Below are 23,813 nucleotides of genomic sequence, written 5' to 3'. Positions count from 1 at the left end.
GACAAGAACGGTGGTGGGGGCAACGCTGCCCGAGCTGCCCCTTAACATTAAGGGAAAAAAGAAAATGGCAAGTTGCTTCGACCGAAACCAGCTACTTATGGAAGTGATATTATATATTTATATGTGTATATCTATATTGAAATGGCAAGTTGATGATGCCCTATTTCCTTGCCCTTGAACTTATCTTCTCATACTAGCCTTTACTTTTCCTTCTTATAGATATATTATAATATCTCATAATAGCTCACGTCAGGAAAAAAGAAAGATTCTGAAAAATAAATTTTTTTTTTTTTAAAAAAAAAAACTTATTTCTCACCTTGCGAGTTAGCTACTTCACACCTTTCTCGGCCTTTGGATTAAGATCAAGAGTGTTGGCTACCTTGAAACTTTGAGGTTTAAAAGATCTGTTCGTTCTCCTTATGATTAGCATCAACAATCTCTCGTCCATGACCATAGTTATATATAGTAACGTATAACCATGTATCATAACGGTTCGTAAATTGTTAATTAATTATGTCGGTATCATCGAGTTCCCCTCTTCTGTACTGTATAGATGGCCATCATGATCTTTTGCACCAAAAAACATGCCTCTTTATCTCGAGATGAAGAAAAGCAAGTTACAAGTTCTGTTTTGGTAGAACATGTAATGTATATATTATAAACTTGAAGTTCCTCAGTACCCGGCGAACTATATTGAAATTTTCAATATACATGTGATTCATTCATACGTATACTGTACATTTATGTTTATACACATTACATGTCCATACCTTTGGTGCAGTTCGGATACGGGCTTGGTAATGGACCCCACCCACAGTTGAATACGAACGCCTCCTTCAAACAGGTGGGTCCTTGAGTCCATAACCAGCAGGCTGTTGGACCCAGTGGGCCTAACAGATGGGCCTAAAGCGCATGCTCATCAGGCCCATTAGGCGCATCATCATCATCTCCGTTAGGCCTGTTTCTTTGATTAAAACTTAGTTCGTCTCCGTCCTACGTATAATGCTGGTTTGCGGTTCTTACTTTCTCCCGAGGAACGCAGCTTTCGGCTTCAGATTCTCGTGCTTGTTTGTATTCGATAACACGAATGTAATACGAAACATTCAAGAAAAGGGCTGCACGTACAAAAAATTTCCTACACCAGAAAAAGAATCATTACAATGCCCTTGGTCCTCTGTCCTTGTCCGATCTTTTTACATGTGCTAGTTACACTCTTGCCTCCCTTCGTTAGGCAAAAGATTTCGCTTCATCGAGCAAACGAGCGTACTCTGCCTGGGCCTCTTCTAGTTCGGTCATAAGACAGGATAACTGTAAAAGCACCGAACAGAAGTCAGCACTCCCGTTAGGAGCTTTCCAGATTACAGTTTCAGAAGACGAGCCCGTGATGAGTTGCAGATCAGAAAGACTTACCTTCTCATTTAGTTCTTTCTCGCTCTTCTCGTACTCCAAGCATCTGCACATAAAGTGGTGCAAAAAAAATCAAATGACCGTATGAGACAATTAAACCATGTGATTGACACAAGAAGAAAACATCAGGAAACTTTAAAACACCCTGGACACTTACTGAGCTCGGAGCTTGTTGCGTTCCTGTACCAAGTTCGTCGCCTCTTCCTCTCCAACTTCATCCCCTGGGACTTCGATAGGCTATAGGAGACATATTCCATAAAGTTCAGTGTACCAAGTTCCAGAAATTAATATTTCCATAAAATGAGACACCAAATTCAGCAAAAAAAAAGAAGGTACAGGCTATGCGTAGCACGGGTATGTACAAACCTAATAAAATACAATTATTATTGACATTTGACAATACATTGTTCAATTTCATGAGAATACTTTGCAATTTTCAATAAAACTTTTAATGTCTTTTGCAATCGAGAACACTTTTTATTTTTTAAAAATGATAATTACGTGAAGATTAAAAAATCAGGAGTATTTAGAGATGTAGGATTATTGAAATGGAACCCCGACATTTTGCGCTTCTGTTTTTGTATATTTTAATTCATTGATTTTGGTGGGAAGTGTCCCAAACGAACCTGAATGTCGTGAGTCGCCCAATCATCCACCATCATGCTGCCCCCCTCATCGGCATGGCTTCTTGTCGTTTCTGCTACCTCAGTCATCTTTTGCTTTAGGGACCCTATCAAATGTCAGGTATTGCTCATTAGAGAACTATGGAACTCCATGTTGAGCCGCAAAGAATCATTCTTTAAATTTTACCTAGTTTAGATCTACTTCTTGATGGTCCATAAGACGTTTGATTCAAGATGAAAGGTTGTCCTTTAATGTGATTTGCCATAGAATCAGATGTAGCAGCTGATACTCGTGGCTTTTTTTTGGGCAAATACCCGATCAATCCACAGTGATAGTCCCTAGAAGTTCAACACAATTGGACTTGAATATCAGAATTAAAAACACAACCAAGCAGATTGTCACGCTAAGCTTGTGCAGAATTAATGAGCAGCTCACCAATATTCCCATGTCATTTCTTTCAAGCGGACTTCGAGCTTTTGGAAAAGAGAAGTTCTCTCAAAATCTTGCTTGTTATGAATTGGCTCGATGAAGTTTGCTTCCAGAACACCTTCAATGAGGGATTAGTTAGGACATGGCAGCCACTTCACCCACACATGAACGAACTCACCATACCATGAATAGAAAAAAAACGTTATTCTTACCAACAACTCCTCTTCCCCTGCTATCCGCGTAGCTTACAACTGGCCAAAACGGCTGAAAAGAAAAGCCATCCAACTTCAGAAGTAGGTCGAAATATTTCTATTGAGATATTTAATTGATCTATTTTCTGGTTTTCGTAAAGTATGTATGCGCCTACACTTATCTAGAATAAAAATTAAAAAATAATAGTCTAGAAAATTTATTAGAACAACATTAAGGATCCAAATGAAAATAGGAGAAGCGAGAAAAAACTGACATCTCAGATATCATCATGAGTTCAAACAACCCTAGAAAAAAATTACTTTAACAATTATAAATTATTACCAGTATAAGACGATTCTTATGATACACGTTGAAGCCATGGATATTAAGTAGCGGAGCTTCTTTTAAAAATCCTATTGTAGTCACAACTTGACCCTGCATGGTTGAAATACAGATGGCAATAAAAAAACATTACTAGAAAATGTGTGAGAAACACCAAAGAGATGGAGCTCAATCAATGTAACGGAACATGTCAAATAAAGGTGAAACTGGTGAAGCAAAGGAATAAACAAAATCGTGAAACTACCTCAATAAATCCTCCAATTTGAGGTCTGTACAAGATATACTCGATAAATTTGAGTTCATCAGCAATGTTATGATGCTCTACGATCTGACCACGCAGAATTATACTGAAATTTTCGGGCATTCGCAGATACAAAATGGACAAGTACGCCTGTTTACATCATATAGCCAGCTTTCAGCATCAGATTTCTTAGTAAATAAACTTTGAGAGACAAACTCAGACAAACTTACGCGAAGAGAATACTGCAGTCTGTTGGCAATATGCTGCTCGTTTGTAGACTTCCAAGCAGGAAGTGTGTCAACTTTCCTTTTATCTCCGTTGATTCGAATATCCTTAACTCCACGTAAAGAATTCAAGTCAGATTACTAAGAACCTACAAAACCAATTTGTTGCTAAAGGAAACACTGACTTGAATTACAACCTCAGGATCAGAATCAAAGTCGAGCTCCACATTGCCACTGTCATTGCACCACAAGTTGTAAATGATGACTTTTGTACCATGAGATCCAATGTCCTCAAACTGCCCTCCAATTTAAGAAAAAGCAAGTAAAAAAACCGGCTGATTCTCCAGAAAATAAACAAATCATATCCAAAAGATGCTTTGTCTCGAGCACAATAATCATTAGGCATCCTAATATAGAGAACTAATCAACACAAGGAGACTGCACTCATACCTGTATCATATCATCTACCTATAACGGAGAAGTGCATATAAGAAGCAGCTCACCTGCTGCAGAAGATCTGCTTCGCTCGAGTAAGGAGACCACTGCATCAACATGGAAAGGTTTGACTTAAAATGCTCTTTATCATGGCAATGAAACACTTCCATAGTCCCTGTGGACGCGTTGAGTTTATAATCAACCTGAAAAGATGAGTTAATTCATGGTCAAACTAGAGGCAGGTCACTAGGATATAGTACCTATCACAGAGAATTGAATTCCTTTTAAACATCAAAATTGGAAAAGAGAAATGCAAACTCAAAATCATAATAACTAAATATATAGGATTGTTTAAACTCACCATCGGAACCACAATCCTGTCATATCCCATTCTCATCAAAAAAGTGTATGACAGGAGACCAATGCTTTGAGTCATGACCCTGAGGGAAAGATAAATGATGAAAGTAAGAAATTGCATTTCTAGAGATCTATCAGATTCATCTTCATCAATGCAAGAATTAAGGTGATTAAAATGAGGCCAAGTATATATATAGGTTCACTGCAAGAATGCAGCCGACTAATACCTATGAGATGCCATGAACAAATACTGCTAAGGAAGCTGTGGAATTCAACAAATGCTGTGAACAAGATATTATGAAGGGAGCCTAACCCGTCTTTTAAATGGCAACTGAAGACAATCACGTCTGCCCCAAGTCTCATGGTGCTAGTTTTGAATCCATTCCCATCTGAAATATATGAATTAGAAGTCAACATTTAAGACAAGGAGGGAGACAAGAAGCAGTGTTGTAGGAGCTGTACATCGTCCAATCGCTGTCTTTTCTTTCTTATCTGAAAACCCAAAGCTCATGCACCGCCTCATTCCTTCAGGCTCCATTCCACCACCGTCATCTAGTTCAAAAAAAGAGATTGACATGTATCAGTCTCAAGGCTTGATTCCTTTCATCAGATTAAGATGATGGAAAAAGACTCGACACCACATCAAAATAATTCTCTTGTTCAAAAGTACAGACTTGCACAGACCTTGTATTAGTAGGGCCGCGCTTCCGTCCCTTGGATTTATTGTTTTATCTACATTGACAAAAGTGGCCCCATTTTGAACCTATTCGGTAGCAAAAAAACAAAACACAAACCATAAAAATGTGATAGTGGCAATTATACATCATGAGTCAACATAAAGCGCAGAATGAAATAAGAATGACCATCAATGAGGAGAAAAAATTAACAGAAACCTATGGAGGAGCAAAAGCATGAGAAATAATATTGAAAATGCTTATTTTATTACACATCTCAGGTCACATGGGTAACATGTCATTATGTTAGTGGAAAACGTTGGCCACATTAAGCAAATAGTTCACAGTATCTTAATTATATAATGAAGCAATGTTGACCAGATTTTGATTAAGTAATTTCTAATGGCCAACAGTAACTACATCAAAAGATCCATCAAGAGAAACAAGCAGTTCCTTTTGCTGAAAATCGTCGCATATCTGATCTAGATATCTTCATTTAACTTCACAAAAAATGAAAAGGATATGTCTAATGGAAAAAAAAAAGAAATTCTATGCTGGTCAAATGTTTTGGTATAGGAAAATCACCTCATCCACTGCATTGTCGAGCAACTCTGCCAAAGCTATAAGTACAAAGGAAAAAAGAAAGTAAATTTAAACTGTTGAAATTGCGGACTGATTTACTATGAACAAATCGAATTTCATCAATCAAAGGGAATTATTGGTTACACCTACCACCAAATGCCCATTTATGTGAGGTAGCATTTGAATGAAGGAACATGGGATGGACATGTAGATAATTGTTGCCATCTGTATGTAACCAGAGAAGCAGGAGAATAGTTAGAAAAACTAATACATCCAATACAAGCTAATAGCGCTAATATATACAGTCAAAGCAATGCCGCCGAAATCAGGAGAAAAAGTAACCCAAAGCTTAGTACTCTGAATTGAGATATTAGCCTTAGTTCCATCATTGTAGTTCCCAGCTTTCCAAAATTGGCGGCAGATTGGTGCTGGACACAGATGTGAAGTCGAAGAAAGGCCAGTATCGTCCGAAGGAGACTGCCCTTGATCTAGCATACTCATGCCACTTCTGCCCGAGCTAGGAGCATTCGAACTCCTTTCTTCTTCGCATTCCTGTACTCGACTGAGGGATGTGGACTTCTGAAGCTGTTGTGTGTTATGGTTCTGTACATGGCGCATCACGCTACCTCCAAACCCAGGAGGTTCCAATTTAACAGGCTTCATCTCCACCTCCTCAAGTCCACTGTCTGCAAAGGAGTCAGAAAAGTCAGAAAGACTCATCTTCGGCACTGCGGAAGACAATATAAAGGAATTAGAAAATGGCCAAAATAGCCATGCAGATCAAAGAACTATTCTAGGCAACATTATCTATCAGTCAGATACCCCAATCCCCCCCCACCCCACCCCCCCCCCCCCCCCCCCCCCCCCACAAAGAAGGAGATCATAATCAAAAGAAAAACAGGCCGGAACAGGGGACTAGATTCTTCAGTTTCTTCGACAAAAACACACATGCAAGTGTCAGAAGTGCCGCGGGTTACCAGCAGCTCAGCTCAAGAGGTCTACAACTTTCGGGCCACAAGTAGCTTCGAAAACTAATGGCAATTAATGGTTCAAGTCATCAACTTAGCGAAAGCTGCAATTCAGTCAAATCTGACGAATGACCCGTTGCATCTAATTCACCCCTCATAGGCCGTAATCCCTTAATACAATACAGTTAAAGGGCATATAAGGCACGGACTCTCGTGTTGCAGAGCTCACATGGTAAAGAAACGAATGGTTTTCCAGCTGTAAAAGCATTCAAAGAACGATAACAGCACGCTATGAATGGGGACTGAATTCAGCTCGGACGTACCTCCGATAAACCGAAATTGCAGGAACTCGACAACACCAACTGTTGCCTCAACCGAACTGGGAAGTGCTCCAAATTAAGAAAACTGTCTGACTACGGCTACGGAGGACTTGGCATAGAGAAGAGAACTGTTGGAACTTTGAAGCAGAGGAGAACCGAGTGGGCTATGGGTGAATTGTGAGCCCAATATAGAATAAAACCCAGTCCTTAGAGCATCGTCGTCGTCTTCTTCTTCCACCGACTTCCCTTTTAGGTCTCCTTTACATATTGCCCTAACCCTAGATGCTTGCTTAGAGGACCAAATGATGGGGTTCCAGCCCTAGCAGTTTTTGGTTCTAGGGCTTGATTACAAATTGGATCAATTCAATTTTTTTTTTTCAAATCTTGTTAATATAAATATTGCTAAATAAATAATCCATCTATAAAAAATGGCAAATAGATAGACCGATTTCATGGATGTGCAATACTTGCCAAAAACAAGAAAAGAGAAAACCAACTGTGATAGTTGTAGTAAACTCTTTAGTTCGAGTTGTATAAATTAAGAAAATTAATATGAGAAAAATTTACCTCTTGATAAGTCGACCTGACTCGACGTGAATTGATCGAAATCCGTTGAGATGCCAATTATCACGAGAAAATGCAGATTGTAGATCATACTAATGAGAGTCAAGTCAACTTGGTCAGTTCACAAGCAACACGTACTATCTGAGATACTTGTTTGCATAATGGGTCAGCTCCGGATATACTAATGATTTTATCAAAGAGACTTGTTTGCATTATGGGTCAGTTCCGAATATCCTAATGATCCAATACAAGTCATTGCACGTTATGTGCAAAAGCAAGGGAGGACAACGGCCCTTTTTGTGAAACAATCGTATGTGGTCCCATTTTATTCGATGATTTCTAGTATCACCATGCATTGCATAAAGTACACAGCCTTAAAGTCGTCTCTCGCGTATATGAACATATTAATCAATGGATTTGAATACCAAACTTAGCACGAGTCTTCGAAGTATATATCATCCGTTTCAAGCACAATCATCAACAGCAAAAATTGGACCAGCGGAACCACAGATTGCCCTGTAAAGAAAAGACAAGAACTTTATGGGCTACACTACACCAGTCACCGCTGTACATCTACACAGATTTCAAATGTTCCTCCAAATCCCAGAGCCGTCCATCGATTCAAAAACCATACATTATGCCAGCATCGGCTCTAACCAAGGGTACAGCTTAAAGATGTTAACATGAGGGTAAAGAGGGATAGCCTACATCACCAATTCTAACATTGACCACCAGGTGGGACTAACAAAAATACAAACAAAAGGCTGCTTCAGCCTTAACCTATCTGGGACAAGCATTTTAGCAGCTTTCCGAGGAAATTTACATGGAGATCTTTACGCATAGTACATGAACAAGCTGCTCCCAGCAGCACAAGCAATCACATTAGCAGTCGGATGCCACACCAAACGTAGCAACTTGTTGCTTAAGTCACATGAGATTTCATTACTGCCTGAAGATGAGTTCTCGTGCACTGGTAAACAGAGGGACAAAAGAAGTCAGAACCACGTAGAGCTTGTTCCTATGAAAGAGGCGAATGAGCTAACAAGATAAAACCTTGACGATAAAACCCACGAGCCAAGTTGCTTATGGAAGACCTTCTTGCCCTAGGAGCAGCTGTGAGAAGTGACTTCCTGCTTTCATGTCAATAGAGTAGGATGCACTCGCTGAAATGATCAAATACAAATCTTCCTACTAAAATGGACGTTGGAGGAGAAAAGTGAAATATGTAACCAACCGGTTTGGGTTCTTGCTAGCTTCGATCGTGACCCCCTCTTCGCTCCCGCATCCATGGGAAAAGATGCGCAGAAGATTGCTATTTCAATCAAGATAATATGGAGTTAAATCTAATATAACTGCAGAGTATCAAGAGGAGTCAAAATACGAGCAATGTTGAAAACCTGTTTTCGAGTACATATAGAACTGCTAAGAATAGGGACCAAACCTATATGAACCAGTTGCAAAATGAGATCCATCTCCACTGAGACAGCAATCAAATTTATCGAATATGGCGTCATTGTTGTACAAATCTGGCAGCTGCATGATTAATTAACCAAATACCGTATGTTAGACCCCGAAGCTACAATGCAATCTCAGAAGACCAATTTTAGACTCCACTTGCTTTACATAACAGTTTATACTTCACAGATTAAGTACGTGAGTCGTAATCCAGGCTTATTTGAGCATTCCAAAGATTCATACTTTTATTATATAATGGTTTTTGGTCCAACAACAATAGCTTGCAAGGCTAATCAACATGCCATTCACTATAAGTTGGTAAAGCACTGCCTATACCTAAATATACTAGGCTGATTCTCTGATTGTTTTAACCATTATCTTGCATGGATTAAAATGACTGCCTAAATGCTTGTCCTATTTTATCAGCAGAAGAAATAAATTCATTGGTTTAGAACCCGCACTACCAATTCACAGTGTCATAAAAAGAAATACGTCGAAGTCTATGTTCAAAATTAGCACTCTAAGACATATCATAGAACATTCATTTCCACTCTTACCTTTGCTCTCAGATGTTCATGAATTTTGAAAATTTTGACAGGCTTAGATTCCATGCGCAGATCCCACAGCTACATTAAACAGAACACAACACAATTGCAAATCAAAAGTTTGTAATAAGCTACATATATGTCACTGGTTGACGCTCATTTCTGCCCTTAAATGGGTTATGATATAGCCACCATTTTGGTCCATGATTCTAAAACAGTAATACGAAATGCAATATCGAGCTTATTGAGCCTAAAGGATGGGCTACCAAAAAACACACTCCAAAAATAGAATATCTGCATTGATAGTAAATGGATAAGATCTGAGTTACCACGGACCTTTAGATTTAGGTAATCACGACTTAAGATGTGCAGACCATCAGCTGCAAATCTTATATCAGAAATGGACGCAATGATCTCGGAGAAGAATGACTTAAACCCTTGGGAGTCTCCATCCTGTAAACTGTACAGATAAGCTATTGATGACAAGTATCAGAGTAAACTATCAGAAGCCATAAAGTGTTTCTATGACAAAACAAACAATTGGGCAATACTCACATCCTCGCATTATGATCACATAATGCGGATTGCCGCATATCTGCAAGATATATAAAACCCCTGGAACTGCTGTAAGCAAGCAGGTTACAGTGAGCTGGATGAAATTCAGCTGAAGTTATGACTTCTGCATAAAAATGAGACTAGAAGTCAGAGAACAGTAATCACCACAAGATGCAACAATAGGATGTAAAACCAAGCACTGAACCTTTCCAATTTTCATTTTTAGTTTTCAGTCATCCAAATGTGTTTAACTTTAATCTGTATAACGTGCTTAGCAATTGCAAGGGACTGGACAATAGAAGGAAAAAGATAAAATGCAAAATACAATTGATAAGAGCTTTCAAGTTCGTAGCTTGGCTTTAACTAGACCAGTCTGTGCAGAAGAATGCAAAGGAGGAGAAGGGGGGAAGGAACTAAAGATTTCACTCACATAGTACTTTTGATCTAAAAAATCAATCTAAATTATTTCACAACCTTCACTGTATGAGAAATTACAGGTCATAATCGACATCTTAGCTTCACTAACACTATGAGGAATCTCTTAAACATGCAAGCGAATCTCAAGAGATAATCTTTGTGTCACTAAGATAAGCAGAGGCACCAGGAAAGGTATAACTATATCACGATAGCATGAAAGTGCAAACAACAAGTGAAACAGATTATTACCAGTCAAATCCTCCATGTTTGCTGGTTTGATGTCAACCATGTTGAAACACTGGTTACTTACTTCCAGGTTCCACAAGTTAATCCTTAGATCGTCCGCAGATATAAAAGTCTCGCCATCACTGGAAAATTAATTCATAGCCATCACAAATACAGCAAATAATAAATAATTTTCAATTTTCAGTATCAGATAAGCTATGCTTTTCAATTATTCAAGTACAGCAAGGAAAAAGAAGAAATATTAAGTCTTTCCTGTGTAGGCTAGACAGAATGGTTAGTATCAAAACAGAATATCCTCTCCTTAAATACAGCATTGAGCAGGATGAGCAGATGAAAAAAGATATCATGCAGTTAGGTATATAATGCTAATTGACAAAAGACTATCTTCACCTGTTAGTTGAGATTGAGTTTATGTTAAAATCATGAGCATGAGCATAAATCTTCCGGCAGCTTGATTGAGCATCATCCCAAACATTAGCAATCTATTTGAACACACACCACAAGAATAATTATCTTAGCACGAGGAAAATGAAGGAGCTGAGAGATATATAAAAATAAGCCAAACCATAGCCATTTGCAAACACTGCCTACCCCTGGGCAATACTCTTGAGAGGATAGTGATTGCTTGGCCACTTTGTTCGTCCATTCCAGATGATAACCATTGGCATCAGAAGTTTTGTCCGTCTCGCTTACGAAACTTCTTTCTGCCAACAGTGCATTCTCTGAAGAAATATGTGGATCAGCGTCCATTTCTTTTACTTTCTTCAGTTTACGTTCCTTTACCTAGTTTCAAATATCGCCAAAAAAAGGAGTTAAAATCCTATGTATCTAGACAATATGGGCCCTAACTGACTTCTTATAAACTCGAAAAAGTATAAAAACTAGAACTTCCTCAGTTGCAACAAAGAACTTCTCTTTCATGAACAAAATACAATTGAAGCTGATCTATCGAGCTATCTATAATTTCTGACTAACTGAAGATGGTGATGAACCTGTCCTTTTAAAGCAAAATAAAATACCAAAATGCCAGTTCCATAAGTACAACGAACCATACAAAGTATAAGCTATAAAGATACTTCTAATTTCTCATTTTCTTCGATCAGTATATCCTTACCTTCCAGAGCTTAATTGTCTTGTCGTTCGTTGAAAGTATAAATAGAGCTCCATTGGATGCAGCACACCATCTAACATTGTTGACCTTCTCTTCGATTTCCAAACTCTTCAAGTAATCAAACTACAAGAAAAATACTAGCATAAGCACGTCTGAGTATAGACTCATACATTTAAAGTGATTGAAAACACAAAAGGGGCATAGCCTATGTACTATACCAAAAGTATAAGAAGTACAAGGCTACAAGCTAAGTCTAACCTCAGGCTCATGGCTCTGAAACTCTGTCATATATTGATATTCAGGATGCCATGAGAACGGAGGATCCGACTGCTCCAACTGACTTTCAGAGGAGTGCTCATTCGTAGCCTACAAAATTTCCAGGTAACAAGGATCAGAAAACTCATACATAGTAGCTATTCGAACAAGCAGTGTGCTTACATTTTTTGTATCATTTCTCTTGAATATAACAACACGGCCACCCCGATCTCCCACCGCAAAATGATCGCCGCTCTTATCAAATTCAATGGCGGATATGACATCAACTGAAAAAGACCAGAAAACTTGCATCAAAACCCAACCCATGCAATAGCTGTCTTCAAGCTTACATACAATTGAGATATATATCAGACCATGAAACCCGACACAGCTGTAAAACAAGAGCTAAACCAATGAACCAAATCTCCCGTCCGCTTGCTCAGCAGTTTGGGGATCACAAATAGAAATGCTAAAGCCCAAATATGTCCGATCACTGCATGAAACGAAACAACATGTATATGCCTCTCCATCTCCTCCAACAATGATCGAAATTCTGATAGCTAACTACCGAGCACACTCGGCCGAGCTACTGTCCCGGTAAAACCGATTATCTCAACTCCAAGCTCCTAACCAGCTGGTCATGGCTTCTCGTTATCAAGCGAAGCTCTCAAAGGTATATATGCACACAGTAACAGTTCGAGCATTGACGATCACAGATAAATGAAACAGTAACTAATTACAGGAAGCAGGATGGGGGAGAGAGAGGACCGTCTTGAAGCTCTTCTCCGGGGGCTCGCTCTCCGAAAACCTGGGAGAATCTCCAGTCCAGAGGAGCGCGGGAACCTGAGCTGAGACTCATGGCCACGGCCACTACAGCGACGACAACCCAAGTCTCAGGGCACAGCCATTGGAGGAGCTCGAAGGAACTAATCCGTCAGCTTCCGCACCGCAGATACGAGAGAAGCGAGAGGGCCGATCGAAGGAAATGGCGACGGAGAGTCGAAGACAGACAGACAGACAGAACAGAACAGAGGAAGAAGACTTTCCCGTTCACTCTGTTTGTGTGTGTGCGTGTGCTGTCTTCTCTTTTGCTTTGTTATTATCCACTGGAATTATTATTATTATTATTTTTATGCAATAACCATTAAAAATAAATAAATAGATAAATAAAAGATCTACGCGGGCCGGACAGGAACATTCTTGGGCCACTCGTTCGGGCTTCGTAATGGGCCTTACGGCCCATATCATGCATATATCGGTTAATGGGCCTTACGGCCACTCGTATGTGTAAGTGATGTTGCAGCGTCGTCCTGCATGACCTAGGAAGGGTCTCGTTTTATTCTCCCGGATCAAGTCGATCGGACTGCCTTCAAGTTATGGAGGGAGGCCCCATTCAAGTGTCTTATGTTCAAGTCGAGTGATTCCACCCGCGTGCCCGGTCGACTATCAGTTTCCGGACCCCTCTATCTTGGAAGACGATAGTGTATCTGAAAGGACTATTACACAGTAAATGCACCTACGCTAGGACTTGAGACAAATAAGCCACGGTTTGGACGATCGCGTGCGGCACCCGAACGGGAAACGAGCCATACGCGAGGCCGAAAGTCCACAGTCCACACCTCTTCATGTGGGCCCGTAATGGGCCCATTTGGATAGATCCATTTATCGTCTTCCTTCGTTCCTCCTCCTCGAACTCCTCAGAAAGCGGCATCGGAAGGTTCGATTCGATCACCGGGCGGAAGATCGGGAAAGGAAATGGGGTTGGTGTCAAGCAAGAAAAGCAGAGAAGAGCTGGAGGCGACCTTGAGCAAGGCCAAGGAGATTGCTTCCTCCACTCCCGTCGTTGTCTTCAGGTGACGTCCTCTGAATTGATTCCTGGATTCCTTCCCTCAGTTGCTGCTGTTTTTATGCATCCGGGATGTCTGAATCCATCTGATTTGCTTCGAATTTACTTTAAAAATTATTACTTGAGATGAAATCATGAGTTCGGGTTGCAGAAATCAGCTTCTAGATTTTTTTATGATAAACTAGCTGGGAGTTGCTCATGATGAGCCAATTCTTGTCCGAAGATCCTCGATCAATGGAATAAAGAGTATTTCTTCGGCTTGTTATGTCGGATCAGATTGAAATAGACATCAGACTGAAGCTGGTAGATTACACATACCTTCGCGTTGACTGCGATCGATTTTGTACGATAAATTACTAATACAGAACAAGAACATGGACATATCTTTTCCTTGACCAATAATGCGGCGGACCTCTGGTTCGAGCCGAGCGGCAGCTCGATAAGTTGGAGGTTTGTATTTTAGATGAATTGGATATCTGGTACTGGTAGGGGGAAGTGGGTTATCGGTTGCTTTCCTATAGATGCTGCAGTGCATGTGTTTAGGAGTTTAGGCTATCCCGATGATTCGATTGCAGCATAATTTTTGAACAGTGTCTCTATTCGCCTTCTGTTATATTGGCCTATTGTCAACTTACTGACTGAAAATTATGTGCAGCAAGACTCACTGTGGTTATTGCAAGACAGTCAAGCAGCTGTTCAAACAGCTTGGAGCAAGTTATAAGGTTGTCGAACTCGACAGACAAAGTACGTACATATATGACTACTTGTTCGTATCTGGATCTCGCTAATATTGTGTGTGTGTTCTTCCTCGAATAATAGACCTAGTCAAAAAGTTCATATATTTTTCCAGAAACTCATCATTGTACTCTTCATGTTTTTTTTTTTTTGTTTGGGAAGGTGATGGATCTGACATCCAATCGGCTTTAGCTGAGTGGACGGGGCAGAGAACTGTTCCGAATGTGTTTATCGGAGGAAAACATATCGGCGGCTGTGATAGTGAGGCTGCTCTCAGCTTTCTTTTTTCATAATCAGCCCGTTTTCTTTAGTATCTGAAAACTGATAAGGTTCCCATCTTTTGTCTCTTGGAATCGCAGCGGTTACGGAGATGCATCAAGCGGGGAAATTGTTGCCCCTTCTAAAGGATGCCGGTGCAGTTGTGAGCAGCTCAACATAGCATTTTTAAAGTAGACTTGAGATACACAGAATGAAGAAAGAGACTCTTGAATGTGTGTTTGCCTCCAGTTGTTCATAAATCTGCAGGGGATATCCGTTTTAGTGTTTGTATTACTGAAGTTGAGATGCTTACAGAGAATATCTACAGGTCTGTCTTGAGTACGTTGCGTTCCAACACGAGATAGTTTTGAAACCTTGAAAGTCAAGTTCATTTGTCGATTCGAGCATAAAATATAGAATATAAGATCAGTCCGGTAGAAAAGTTTTATTACTATGGGTACCTTTCCCCCAGTGCAGTTTTGAGCCAGAGCGAGGGCAACAATGTTGAGTTACGACTATATGCTGCACATACTTATATTCTACACGAAGGAAGATACAGAAGAGGCCATGTGGGCCTACCTCAAAAGACTTTCTGCCAATTCTTACCATGTTTTACATGTCGGCCCAAGAATGCAGCTTTCAGACCTGCGCTCGTGAACCACAATCAGCTTAAAACTGCAGATGCTACTTCTTGTTTAATCTTCTGCATGACATTCAGGACTAAATAATGAGCAATTCTAAGGGAACTTAACACTCTGTATTGAGCTGCTAAAGGTGTATCGATCAGTCATGAACTTACATTTGAAACTTTGATCCAAGAATCGAGGGTCCCGAGAGCTTTGCCTGATCTTTGGGTTTCACGGGCAAGGGTGACTCCCTCCTCAAGGGTTCTAACTCGGCCAATCACCAACAGAGCTGCTGCAGCATTCAGAATCTGCAGATTTGTTTCATAATGAACCTATTTAGCAAACCGCAAAGAAAATGCCTGGCAATTCTAAGTTTATTATTTTCAAAGAAAAAGAAAAATTTAATTATGTATCAAGAACCGGATGTTTTATGCGACTGTTGATAGTTACCCACTAAACTGGTGAATTAGCGAGCACCTAAAAAGAAGCTGATAGGACGTCAACACGAGAAGATAAATTTAATGTGGGCACATGCAGAACGCAAAGCACATGTATTGTCCAGTTTCAAGTTTGATCTATCCTTAGGATTTTTACTTACAAATGCATCAGCCATAGGTCCTTTCTCCCCCGATAAGATTCGCCTCAGCATCTCTGCATTATAATCAGGTCCTCCACCTCTTAAGTCATCCAAAGTGCACCGAGGAATGCCAAAGTCCACTGCAACATAGAAAAACCATGGTCACGAGCATATGCCAATCATAAAGTGATCAAAATAACTTAATAATTTGTATATATCATATCTGTTCAGTGTTGAAGTCTTACATGGATCAAATGCAAACTCCCTGATCTTCTCCGGGGTGACATCAAGAATATATCCTGATCCTGCGTTCAGGTCAAATATATGAAACAGGGAAGGTTAGATATTGAGGATTTAAAAAAACAGAAAAGGAAAAAAATGACATTGATGCGATATCAAATAAGTCATTACATAAGGTGAAGTTCTTACCCAGGGGACTGATTTCATCTAGACCCTCTGAGTGAACAACCAATGCTCTTTTCATCCCAAATCTTTGCAGTGCTTTTGCCATTTTAACAATCTACAATCATCAAAAACGTTAACAGATTGATGTTTCTAATGAGCCATTAGAACTCAAACAGAAGAATCGTTGATTTTATTCTGTGGATAACAAACTTCATTTACAAAGAACCGAACTTAAAGCATCAATGAAGATATAATGGTGCTCCTAATAGACAATTGAAAGGCCGGATTACTATGTAACTGTCTGGGAAAGGCTTCTGAGCAAAAATATTTGAATCTCTGTGTCGACTTGCAACTTCAGAATAGAAACACTCACCAATTCATCTTTGTAAACACCAACAACAGCAAAAGGAACTCGTGCAGGATTCAGCATGGGCCCCAGCACATTGAACACTGTCTTTACTTTCAGCTTCTTCCTCACAGGACTGACGATCTTCATCGCTGGATGATATATTGGACCCATCATAAAACCAATTCCCGCTTCATTCACACATCTCGTGATTCCCTAAATGTACATGCAATTGAAAAGTATCATATTTTAAATATGTCGCGCCTTTCTTATCTAGATTCGGCTAGTAACTTGTATAACCTAAAGAATAAACCAACCTCAGGTTCCAAGTCAATAACTACCCCAAGAGCCTCCAATACGTCAGCGCTTCCACACGCTGAAGAACTTGAACGGTTTCCTTGCTGCAAAACAAGTACTCTGTCAACCACTTGTGTCCTACATTTAGTCCAAGGTACAGAGAACATTAAATGAAAAAATAATTGCACTGATGAATAAAATCTGTGACCTTTGCAACTTTGGCCCCACAAGCGGCGGCGAGTATTGAAGCTCCCGTGGATATATTGACTGTGTTTGCACCATCCCCACCTGTCCCAACGATGTCCACTACATCAGTTAACCCTTCTACCTTCCTAGCATGCTTGGTCATTGCCTTCGCCAAACCCACAACCTGATGCCATGTAATAATCATACACGTAAAGAAGAAAACTCCAGCAAAAATAAAAATAAAAAAAAATTGAAAGTAATCCCACAAAATGATTAGCTGTTTTTTTTCTCTTGGTCCCCCTGCCCCCTCCACTCCTACGATAATTTTCTGAGATAACTGTATTATCGACGCATCAATAAAATACTTCCGGATTGCAATCTCCGCGGTCCATCACAACTTCTAAGGCAAAATCTGGAGCCTATGCTAACTGCATTGAACATTTTAGAAAATTTGAGATCTTCAGCTCCCAGATACAGATGTGACCCTTAGAGACATTTAAGCGACATAAACATGGCCCCAATAAGGGGCATCATTTTGCGCGAACCAAGGGACCTACCGTAATCAACGGCTTTATGTGGTACCTAAAGAATTTTGTGATTCATCTAGTCTAAAAACATCATTTTCGACCTGAAATAGGCAAGATCTTCCCCAAAGAAACAAGTGAAACCTAATCAGCCACCGTCATATATTACCAAACTTGACCGGAATCCCCGCTCTGCTTATTTTCCAATGGAAAAGAGTTCAGCTTTGTGCTCAGAACAATGTAAGAAGATAGCCGCAACGATTTAGCAATCAAGCTCGTGGTACAGAGAGAGCAAAAATGGCACACTCACCTCCTCAAAGGTCTCTCCTTTGGCTCTCAACAACACAAGAAAAGCACTAATCAGCGCCTCGCTGGCGTCGTCCAGCAGAAAATCCAGAGTCGCCTCGGCCTCAGACTCCGATAAATCCACTCCGTGAATTAGAGACTCAATCAACTGCCCATGCAATCAAGAAGAACAGCCAACAACCCGAGCAAGAAATCAGCCCGATTGAAATCTTTCTCGATCATAAACTCATTGAATCTACTGAAAGTAAAACCTGGGTCAGTTCACACCTCATTGAAAGATGAAACCTTTGATGCTGAATTGGTCTCGAGCACCGTCCCGGCGGAAGCACTGACAGTGAAAGCGGCACCTGGGTTTGTCCGTATCTGACTGGCAATGGCTGGTTTAGCTGACAGAGGCCTCGCCACGCCCGTGAACTGTGGGAGTGGGAGAGATCGTCGACGGGTCACTGAAGTCAACGTAGTGGTGGGAGATTGCTGAAGACCGATGATAGACTTCGCCATGGCAATGTGAAGGAGGAGTAGGAGGAGGAGGAATTAAGAGCGGGTTGACGGGGAGACAATGGGATGGTGATGATGGTGCTTATTTAAAATGACGGGGGAGAATCCGCCATTAATACATTCCCTTCCTTCTCCTTTTGACGGCGCGTCCAGAACAAGAGAGAGAGAGAGAGAGAGAGCCATAAATGGAGGCACTCCAATTCCGTGCCTGCCATTTTTATGGGCTCTGAGGTTTATCTTCTCCTTGAACATTGAAATTCCGTCATGCCCTCAAACTTTTGGTTCCTTTTCAATTTGGTCCCTGCAGCACTGCGTCGTTTTGGAGCGGGACGCAACTGACGCGATTCTGCAACCGGGGAGCTCTCGACCCCATTGACGAAAGCATCGAAACAGAGTTAGATATCTGCTTTCTTCTATGTTCTTCCTGCTCTCTCCACCTTCGGGAATCACTATTCTGCTATTCCGGGCTTATTCCTCTGACCCGGTTTCGAAATCTGCGATCTTGTCAACCTCGAAGCCTCGGCGTCAGCTCAAGGTTTGATTTTTCTGGTTCTTTGTGATTTGGGGTCGAGTTGGTTTCGATTTTGATTTCTTCTCTCAAATGATAAATGGAGGAGAGGGGACTCCTCGGGGGAGAGACGCCGACGCCTCCTTTGGCAGAGTCGCCTCTCCCGATCTCTCCGATGCCGCCAGCTCGAAATCTGATGGCGACGAGGCATCGCCTCCGTCGAGGTACTCGTCCTGCGGGGAGTCTGAGTTCGAGCGGTATTGCAGCGCGAACTCGGCAATGGGTACTCCGAGCTTGTGTAGCTCAGTGCACTACACTGACTGCTTAGACTCTGAGTTCGGGTCGTTTAGGAGTTCGGGTTTTGGGGATGATAGCAGTTTGGACAATTTCAGCTTGGGAGGGAGATTTGATAGGAGTTCTGAAAGGAGTTTGAAGGTTAGATTTTCTCAAGGGAGTACCAATTCCGATCAGGTGAGCTCGAATAATGGAACTGAGATTTCTCTTGCCCATGGTGAATCGGACAAGGCTGAGTCGGGAATTCCAAGGGAAGGAACTTTATCTGGGGCAGGGAATGCTTCTTTTTCTGAATTGAGTGGTGGTGGTGTTCAATTTAGTCAGTTGAACTCTCAAGATCACTTGCAAATGGTGGGGAAGGAGGATGAGGAAGGGGGAGGAGGACAGTTGTTATTAAGATACGGGCATTCTGAGGATGAGGGTTCAATGGACAACTATGGCTCAGACGATGACAGTGGCAAGAATTTGCCTTATCTGAGGAATATACAGCATGATCAGGGGGTAAAAGTTGAGGGAAATCCCTTTCTTATGAACTCATCTGTTGCCTTCGGCGCAGATGACTGGGATGATTTTGTTCAAGAAACGGGGGAAGTCATGGCGGATCATCTGGTTTTAAATGCGTTGCACGAACCTAGAGAAGCAAACCCCGAAACTCAAAGATGCATTGCGAGTTTGCCTTCTGAAGGTTGGACTGACTTCTCAAACGCTGGAAAAATCTGGGAAGGGAAAGATTTGAAGGACTTGCCTTTGGGCGGAGTACAAGTTCTGGATCCTGTCGAAGGGTCGAGAAGTAGACAAGTTCGTTCTACAGGTGGAAATGGTTCTAGGGAATCAGCTGAAACGTCTGGTAAAGAATCACAAGATGTTGGAATTTGGAGAAGAGAGGAGGACAAATCTTCAACTTGGAATTCCAATGACCAATATCGAGATGCTGCTCGAGACAGTTCTCATAATATTGATCGGGTAAGATTTGCCGATGAATCAGAAGAGTATCTAAATAGTTGTTCCATAACAAATATCTTCGAGACAGATCAGGAATCAACAGTTGAGAAAGCCCATTTAGATGTGCAAGAAGGTCCCAGGGTCGAGGAAATTAGCAGTGAAGTAGATCATTGTATGAATCCAGAGAAACTCTTCAGTGTTGACCGTAGTCAACATCCGGAAGAAACACATTTTGAAGATATTGATACAAAAATGGACCCGCTCTCAGACACAAATTCGAATCAACCCTCTCACCATCCAATAATTCCAATGAAGATAAGGACGGATTTCTCTGATGATGAGATGCAAAAATCATCCAAATTGATGGCCACAGAAACCGAACAGACAAAACATTCTACGGATTTCCATCTACCTGTCAATATTTACGAGGAACATACTTCCCCAACTAAGGTCTCTTTCTAGTTTCTAAATTCTTCTTTGTTTCTGTGGCTCTTAATATCAATATAACCATACCTTTGCTTATGCATATATTCGCATTTAATTTATGCTAAGTGTGTATCTTTGTCTCTTTTTACTCTTGTCACAGGTGGAGAATGTTGAGCTTAGCGAATTTCTCGATGATGTTCTCCATGATATGGAAGAAATTCTACTTGATTCCACCGAGTCTCCTGGGGCTAGGTTTTCTCATGGAAAGAGAACTTCGCGCTCAGAGTCCACTTTCTCCCCCAGAGATGGCGGGTTGACTGCTTCTACCTCCAACGCCAATGATGTGGACACATTCATTCAACATAAAAGGAGAATCGATGGGATCGAAGTGATTGGAGCGAAGCAAAAGAAAGGAGATGTATCCCTGAGTGAGAGGCTCGTTGGAGTGAAGGAATACACCGTGTATGTAATAAAGGTGTGGAGTGGGAATGATCGCTGGGAGGTAGAGCGAAGGTATCGTGACTTCCTAACTCTCTATCACCGTCTAAAATCGTACTTCACAGAACAGGGACGGAGTCTTCCATCTGAATGGTCTTCTGTAGACAGAGAATCAAGAAAGATCTTTGGGAGTGCATCTCCTGACGTTATTTCTGAAAGAAGTTCCCTTATTCAAGACTGCCTCTGGTCAGTTATCCACTCCCGGTTCTTCTCCCACCCTCCAAATGCTCTGTTGTGGTTCTTGTCCCCTCAGGATTCTGATTCTGCCCTGAGCTCTCCCAATAATAGACTAGCCGACCAGTCTACTACTGTTTCTGAAGGGACAGATACAGAAAACATGTCAAATTTAGGAAAGACCATTCCACTAATCGTTGAGATTCGGCCTTACAAATCTCTGAAACAGTTGCTGGAAGGACAGCATTATTGTTGTGCGGGTTGCCGTAAGCATTTTGATGAAGGGAGGACTCTGGTACGAGAATTTGTGCAGACACTGGGCTGGGGCAAGCCTCGCCTGTGCGAGTACATGGGACAGTTATTCTGTTCTTCATGCCATACGAATGACACCGCAGTCTTGCCTGCAAGAGTCTTGCATTACTGGGATTTCACTGAGTATCCCGTTTGCCAATTGGCCAAGTCGTACCTCGATTCTATTCACGATAAGGTAAACTAAGAGCTTCTCTGGACCATATGTAGAAACTACATGTTACTTGGTCCTATAAATTGTACGGTGATATTCAAGTTGGGGTCTGTAAGCTGACAATGCACTGTTCTTATATCACTGGACTTGCCTTTACATTTTGTGCCAGATCTTTACACATGCTCTTGTCTTCGTGCAGCCCGTGCTCTGTGTTAGTGCAGTCAACCCATTTCTGTTTGCAAAGGTGCCAGGCCTCCTTCATGTTATGGGTATTCGGAGAAAGATCGGGTCTATGCTCCCATGTATTCGATGCCCTTTCCATAGGTCCATCAATCGGGGACTCGGGAGTCGAAGATATCTCCTCGAAAGCAATGATTTTTTCGCCCTCAGGGACCTCATCGATCTTTCAAAAGGCGCATTTGCAGGTCAACCTTGATATACATCATCCGTATAATCTCTTTTAAGGCGATGTATATCTATTTAAAATTTTACCTCGACTTCAAACTATGCATCATTTCAGGTGATTTTCATATTTTGATGTCTGTGAATTGCTCTTACAGCATTACCGACAATACTGGGGACCGTCTCGAAGAAGATACTGGAACATATTACAGAGCAATGTCTTATATGTTGCGATGTGGGAATTCCCTGTAGCGCTAGACAAGCTTGTAGGGACCCTTCTTCCCTTATATTTCCTTTCCAGGTAGGACTTCGTGGATAAGTGCTCTTGGAATTTCAATTGCTCAGTGTTATACTTTTCATTTTGCTTAGAAAATGAAGAGCAGTGAGGATACATTAATACCCCCAATATCAATTCCTATCGTAGTTCATCTTCTTAAAAACTCGTTATGTTGACTATTAAGCATCATTAAACAGGAAGATGAAGTCGAAAGGTGTACATTCTGTAAACAAGCTTTCCATAAACAATGCTTCAAAAAGCTCGGGAAGTGCCCCTGTCAGGTTCAACTTGGGGCAGCTAATGAGGCTCGGGACTCCTTTAAGATGGACTCGTCCAGTGGGGCTTTAGCCTTCTCGGGAGGGAGATCAGGTTCCTTTTTCTCTGGCGGGTTACTTTCAACACTATTCCCGAAGGTGAACTCCGAGAGGACAAAAGACCATAGAGAAGATGACACCATTATTCTGATGGGTTCTTTGCCGAGCACCTCATTTTGATTGGCTGTAGATACAGTGCTTATTTTGCTGCTCCGTGTATGAACAGAATAAAATGGAGTGCACACATACTGCTCGAGCTTGATCGTTATTAGAGAGAGAATTTTTGGCTGTGTATCCGCGATTGTTTTGTAACACACGCACGATGTTGTCATATTGAACTGTAATGTACTATTACCAATGTAATCAAATATCAAAAGGGTTCTCATATCCTCTTTTCTCTGTCGCAGCAATTGGTCTGTAAAGTGTTCTCGTATGTATTGGAAGACTTGCCAGGAAAGTAACAGATTCAAACATGTTAGTAGATTCTTTAAAAAGACTCAAACATCATCTTTTACCTCATGGTGTGACCTAAGTAATGCAGGTGCAATATTGTAAGTTTCGATTATGCAGCAAAAGTTCATCAATGGCTAAAGAGATTCTGACTGACACATCAAGAAAGCCAATTAGATAGTTTGATGATGGTGAGCCACTGGTCTTACAAAAAAGCATCATAAGAATTTTACCCTTTTTTTTTTTCCTTTTTTTAGGAATGTTTTCAACATTTTTCTTTTGTTGTTCTTTCCCTGTGTCCCGTGAATCAGCACCTGTAAAGTGAGGAGGTGTCTTATTCTTTGCCTCCTCCAATTCGTTCTTTCCTCGCAAGCAATGCTCCTCTCAACTCACTTTCCATTGATATCGGTGATTCACTTTCTTTTCTTTTCAGTGTTCAAGATCAAGCGAGATTTAGAAATGCATCAGCTTTCCCGTCATAACAATTCGAATTTCGGTTAGGGTCTTATGGTCTCGCA

The 23,813-nt window shown here is 41.0% G+C and overlaps 5 protein-coding genes across 8 annotated transcripts; 2 read left to right on the top strand and 3 right to left on the bottom strand.

Annotated features, from left to right (window-relative positions):
- Positions 1-1,102: 1,102 nt before the first annotated feature.
- On the bottom strand, positions 1,103-7,115 carry LOC116212931 (protein MICRORCHIDIA 6). 2 transcript variants are annotated; one of them, XM_031547688.1, is made up of 20 exons: positions 6,799-7,115; positions 5,864-6,235; positions 5,658-5,732; positions 5,511-5,545; positions 4,936-5,014; positions 4,714-4,803; positions 4,565-4,640; positions 4,256-4,334; positions 3,963-4,097; positions 3,657-3,755; positions 3,466-3,567; positions 3,239-3,385; positions 2,995-3,087; positions 2,673-2,724; positions 2,467-2,578; positions 2,218-2,369; positions 2,034-2,137; positions 1,565-1,644; positions 1,411-1,453; positions 1,103-1,308 (listed from the first exon to the last, which is right to left on the bottom strand). In XM_031547688.1, exons 2-20 carry the CDS (start codon positions 6,225-6,227, stop codon positions 1,228-1,230), a joined length of 1,998 nt encoding a protein of 665 aa, XP_031403548.1. In that variant the 5' UTR covers positions 6,228-6,235; positions 6,799-7,115; the 3' UTR covers positions 1,103-1,227. The 2 variants fall into 2 exon arrangements, with proteins under 2 accessions (XP_031403548.1, XP_031403549.1); XM_031547689.1 differs by having other exon boundaries at positions 5,864-6,193.
- Positions 7,116-7,792: 677 nt separating this feature from the next.
- Positions 7,793-13,024, bottom strand: LOC116212932 (serine/threonine protein phosphatase 2A 55 kDa regulatory subunit B beta isoform-like). Its single transcript, XM_031547690.1, has 14 exons — positions 12,712-13,024; positions 12,127-12,230; positions 11,947-12,054; positions 11,692-11,811; positions 11,169-11,360; positions 10,968-11,059; positions 10,581-10,699; positions 9,915-10,038; positions 9,696-9,819; positions 9,372-9,440; positions 8,801-8,892; positions 8,594-8,671; positions 8,413-8,489; positions 7,793-8,329 (listed from the first exon to the last, which is right to left on the bottom strand). The coding sequence occupies exons 1-14, from the start codon at positions 12,800-12,802 to the stop codon at positions 8,193-8,195; spliced, it is 1,527 nt and encodes a 508-aa protein (XP_031403550.1). The 5' UTR covers positions 12,803-13,024; the 3' UTR covers positions 7,793-8,192.
- A 392-nt stretch (positions 13,025-13,416) lies between these two features.
- LOC116212936 (glutaredoxin-like) lies at positions 13,417-15,224 on the top strand. The gene is made up of 4 exons (XM_031547698.1): positions 13,417-13,796; positions 14,445-14,533; positions 14,687-14,785; positions 14,884-15,224. Exons 1-4 carry the CDS (start codon positions 13,699-13,701, stop codon positions 14,961-14,963), a joined length of 366 nt encoding a protein of 121 aa, XP_031403558.1. The 5' UTR covers positions 13,417-13,698; the 3' UTR covers positions 14,964-15,224.
- Positions 15,204-18,725, bottom strand: LOC116212933 (anthranilate phosphoribosyltransferase, chloroplastic). 3 transcript variants are annotated; one of them, XM_031547692.1, is made up of 10 exons: positions 18,317-18,725; positions 18,054-18,197; positions 17,242-17,403; positions 17,054-17,137; positions 16,764-16,952; positions 16,415-16,505; positions 16,231-16,290; positions 16,007-16,125; positions 15,582-15,716; positions 15,204-15,502 (listed from the first exon to the last, which is right to left on the bottom strand). In XM_031547692.1, the coding sequence occupies exons 1-10, from the start codon at positions 18,548-18,550 to the stop codon at positions 15,497-15,499; spliced, it is 1,224 nt and encodes a 407-aa protein (XP_031403552.1). In that variant the 5' UTR covers positions 18,551-18,725; the 3' UTR covers positions 15,204-15,496. The 3 variants fall into 3 exon arrangements, with proteins under 3 accessions (XP_031403552.1, XP_031403551.1, XP_031403553.1); XM_031547691.1 differs by having other exon boundaries at positions 15,204-15,485; XM_031547693.1 differs by having other exon boundaries at positions 15,204-15,427.
- A 161-nt stretch (positions 18,726-18,886) lies between these two features.
- LOC116212930 lies at positions 18,887-23,237 on the top strand. Its single transcript, XM_031547687.1, has 5 exons — positions 18,887-20,741; positions 20,878-21,876; positions 22,052-22,277; positions 22,413-22,555; positions 22,729-23,237. The coding sequence occupies exons 1-5, from the start codon at positions 19,149-19,151 to the stop codon at positions 23,023-23,025; spliced, it is 3,258 nt and encodes a 1,085-aa protein (XP_031403547.1). The 5' UTR covers positions 18,887-19,148; the 3' UTR covers positions 23,026-23,237.
- The last annotated feature ends 576 nt before the right edge of the window (positions 23,238-23,813 follow it).

Source organism: Punica granatum, chromosome 7, assembly GCF_007655135.1.
Source record: "Punica granatum isolate Tunisia-2019 chromosome 7, ASM765513v2, whole genome shotgun sequence".
Taxonomy (NCBI): Eukaryota; Viridiplantae; Streptophyta; class Magnoliopsida; order Myrtales; family Lythraceae; genus Punica; species Punica granatum.
This window is presented reverse-complemented; position numbering and strand designations above follow the sequence as displayed.

Excerpts from the sequence above, each read along its gene's own strand:
- LOC116212931 (XM_031547688.1), bottom strand. The coding sequence starts at position 6,227 with ATGAGTCTTTCTGACTTTTCTGACTCCTTTGCAGACAGTGGACTTGAG. Across the intron at positions 4,804-4,935 it reads CGCGGCCCTACTAATACAAG|ATGACGGTGGTGGAATGGAG; the intron begins GTCTGTGCAAGT and ends TTTTTGAACTAG. Across the intron at positions 2,579-2,672 it reads CAGGGGAAGAGGAGTTGTTG|GTGTTCTGGAAGCAAACTTC; the intron begins GTAAGAATAACG and ends CCCTCATTGAAG.
- LOC116212936 (XM_031547698.1), top strand. The coding sequence starts at position 13,699 with ATGGGGTTGGTGTCAAGCAAGAAAAGCAGAGAAGAGCTGGAGGCGACC. Across the intron at positions 13,797-14,444 it reads ACTCCCGTCGTTGTCTTCAG|CAAGACTCACTGTGGTTATT; the intron begins GTGACGTCCTCT and ends AATTATGTGCAG. Across the intron at positions 14,786-14,883 it reads ACATATCGGCGGCTGTGATA|CGGTTACGGAGATGCATCAA; the intron begins GTGAGGCTGCTC and ends TTGGAATCGCAG.
- LOC116212932 (XM_031547690.1), bottom strand. The coding sequence starts at position 12,802 with ATGAGTCTCAGCTCAGGTTCCCGCGCTCCTCTGGACTGGAGATTCTCC. Across the intron at positions 11,812-11,946 it reads TTCAGAGCCATGAGCCTGAG|TTTGATTACTTGAAGAGTTT; the intron begins GTTAGACTTAGC and ends TTTTTCTTGTAG. Across the intron at positions 8,672-8,800 it reads TTTGCAACTGGTTCATATAG|CAATCTTCTGCGCATCTTTT; the intron begins GTTTGGTCCCTA and ends TGATTGAAATAG.
- LOC116212930 (XM_031547687.1), top strand. The coding sequence starts at position 19,149 with ATGATAAATGGAGGAGAGGGGACTCCTCGGGGGAGAGACGCCGACGCC. Across the intron at positions 20,742-20,877 it reads AACATACTTCCCCAACTAAG|GTGGAGAATGTTGAGCTTAG; the intron begins GTCTCTTTCTAG and ends CTCTTGTCACAG. Across the intron at positions 22,556-22,728 it reads CCCTTATATTTCCTTTCCAG|GAAGATGAAGTCGAAAGGTG; the intron begins GTAGGACTTCGT and ends ATCATTAAACAG.
- LOC116212933 (XM_031547691.1), bottom strand. The coding sequence starts at position 18,550 with ATGGCGAAGTCTATCATCGGTCTTCAGCAATCTCCCACCACTACGTTG. Across the intron at positions 16,953-17,053 it reads TTATTGACTTGGAACCTGAG|GGAATCACGAGATGTGTGAA; the intron begins GTTGGTTTATTC and ends ATGTACATTTAG. Across the intron at positions 16,126-16,230 it reads GGAGTTTGCATTTGATCCAT|TGGACTTTGGCATTCCTCGG; the intron begins GTAAGACTTCAA and ends TCTATGTTGCAG.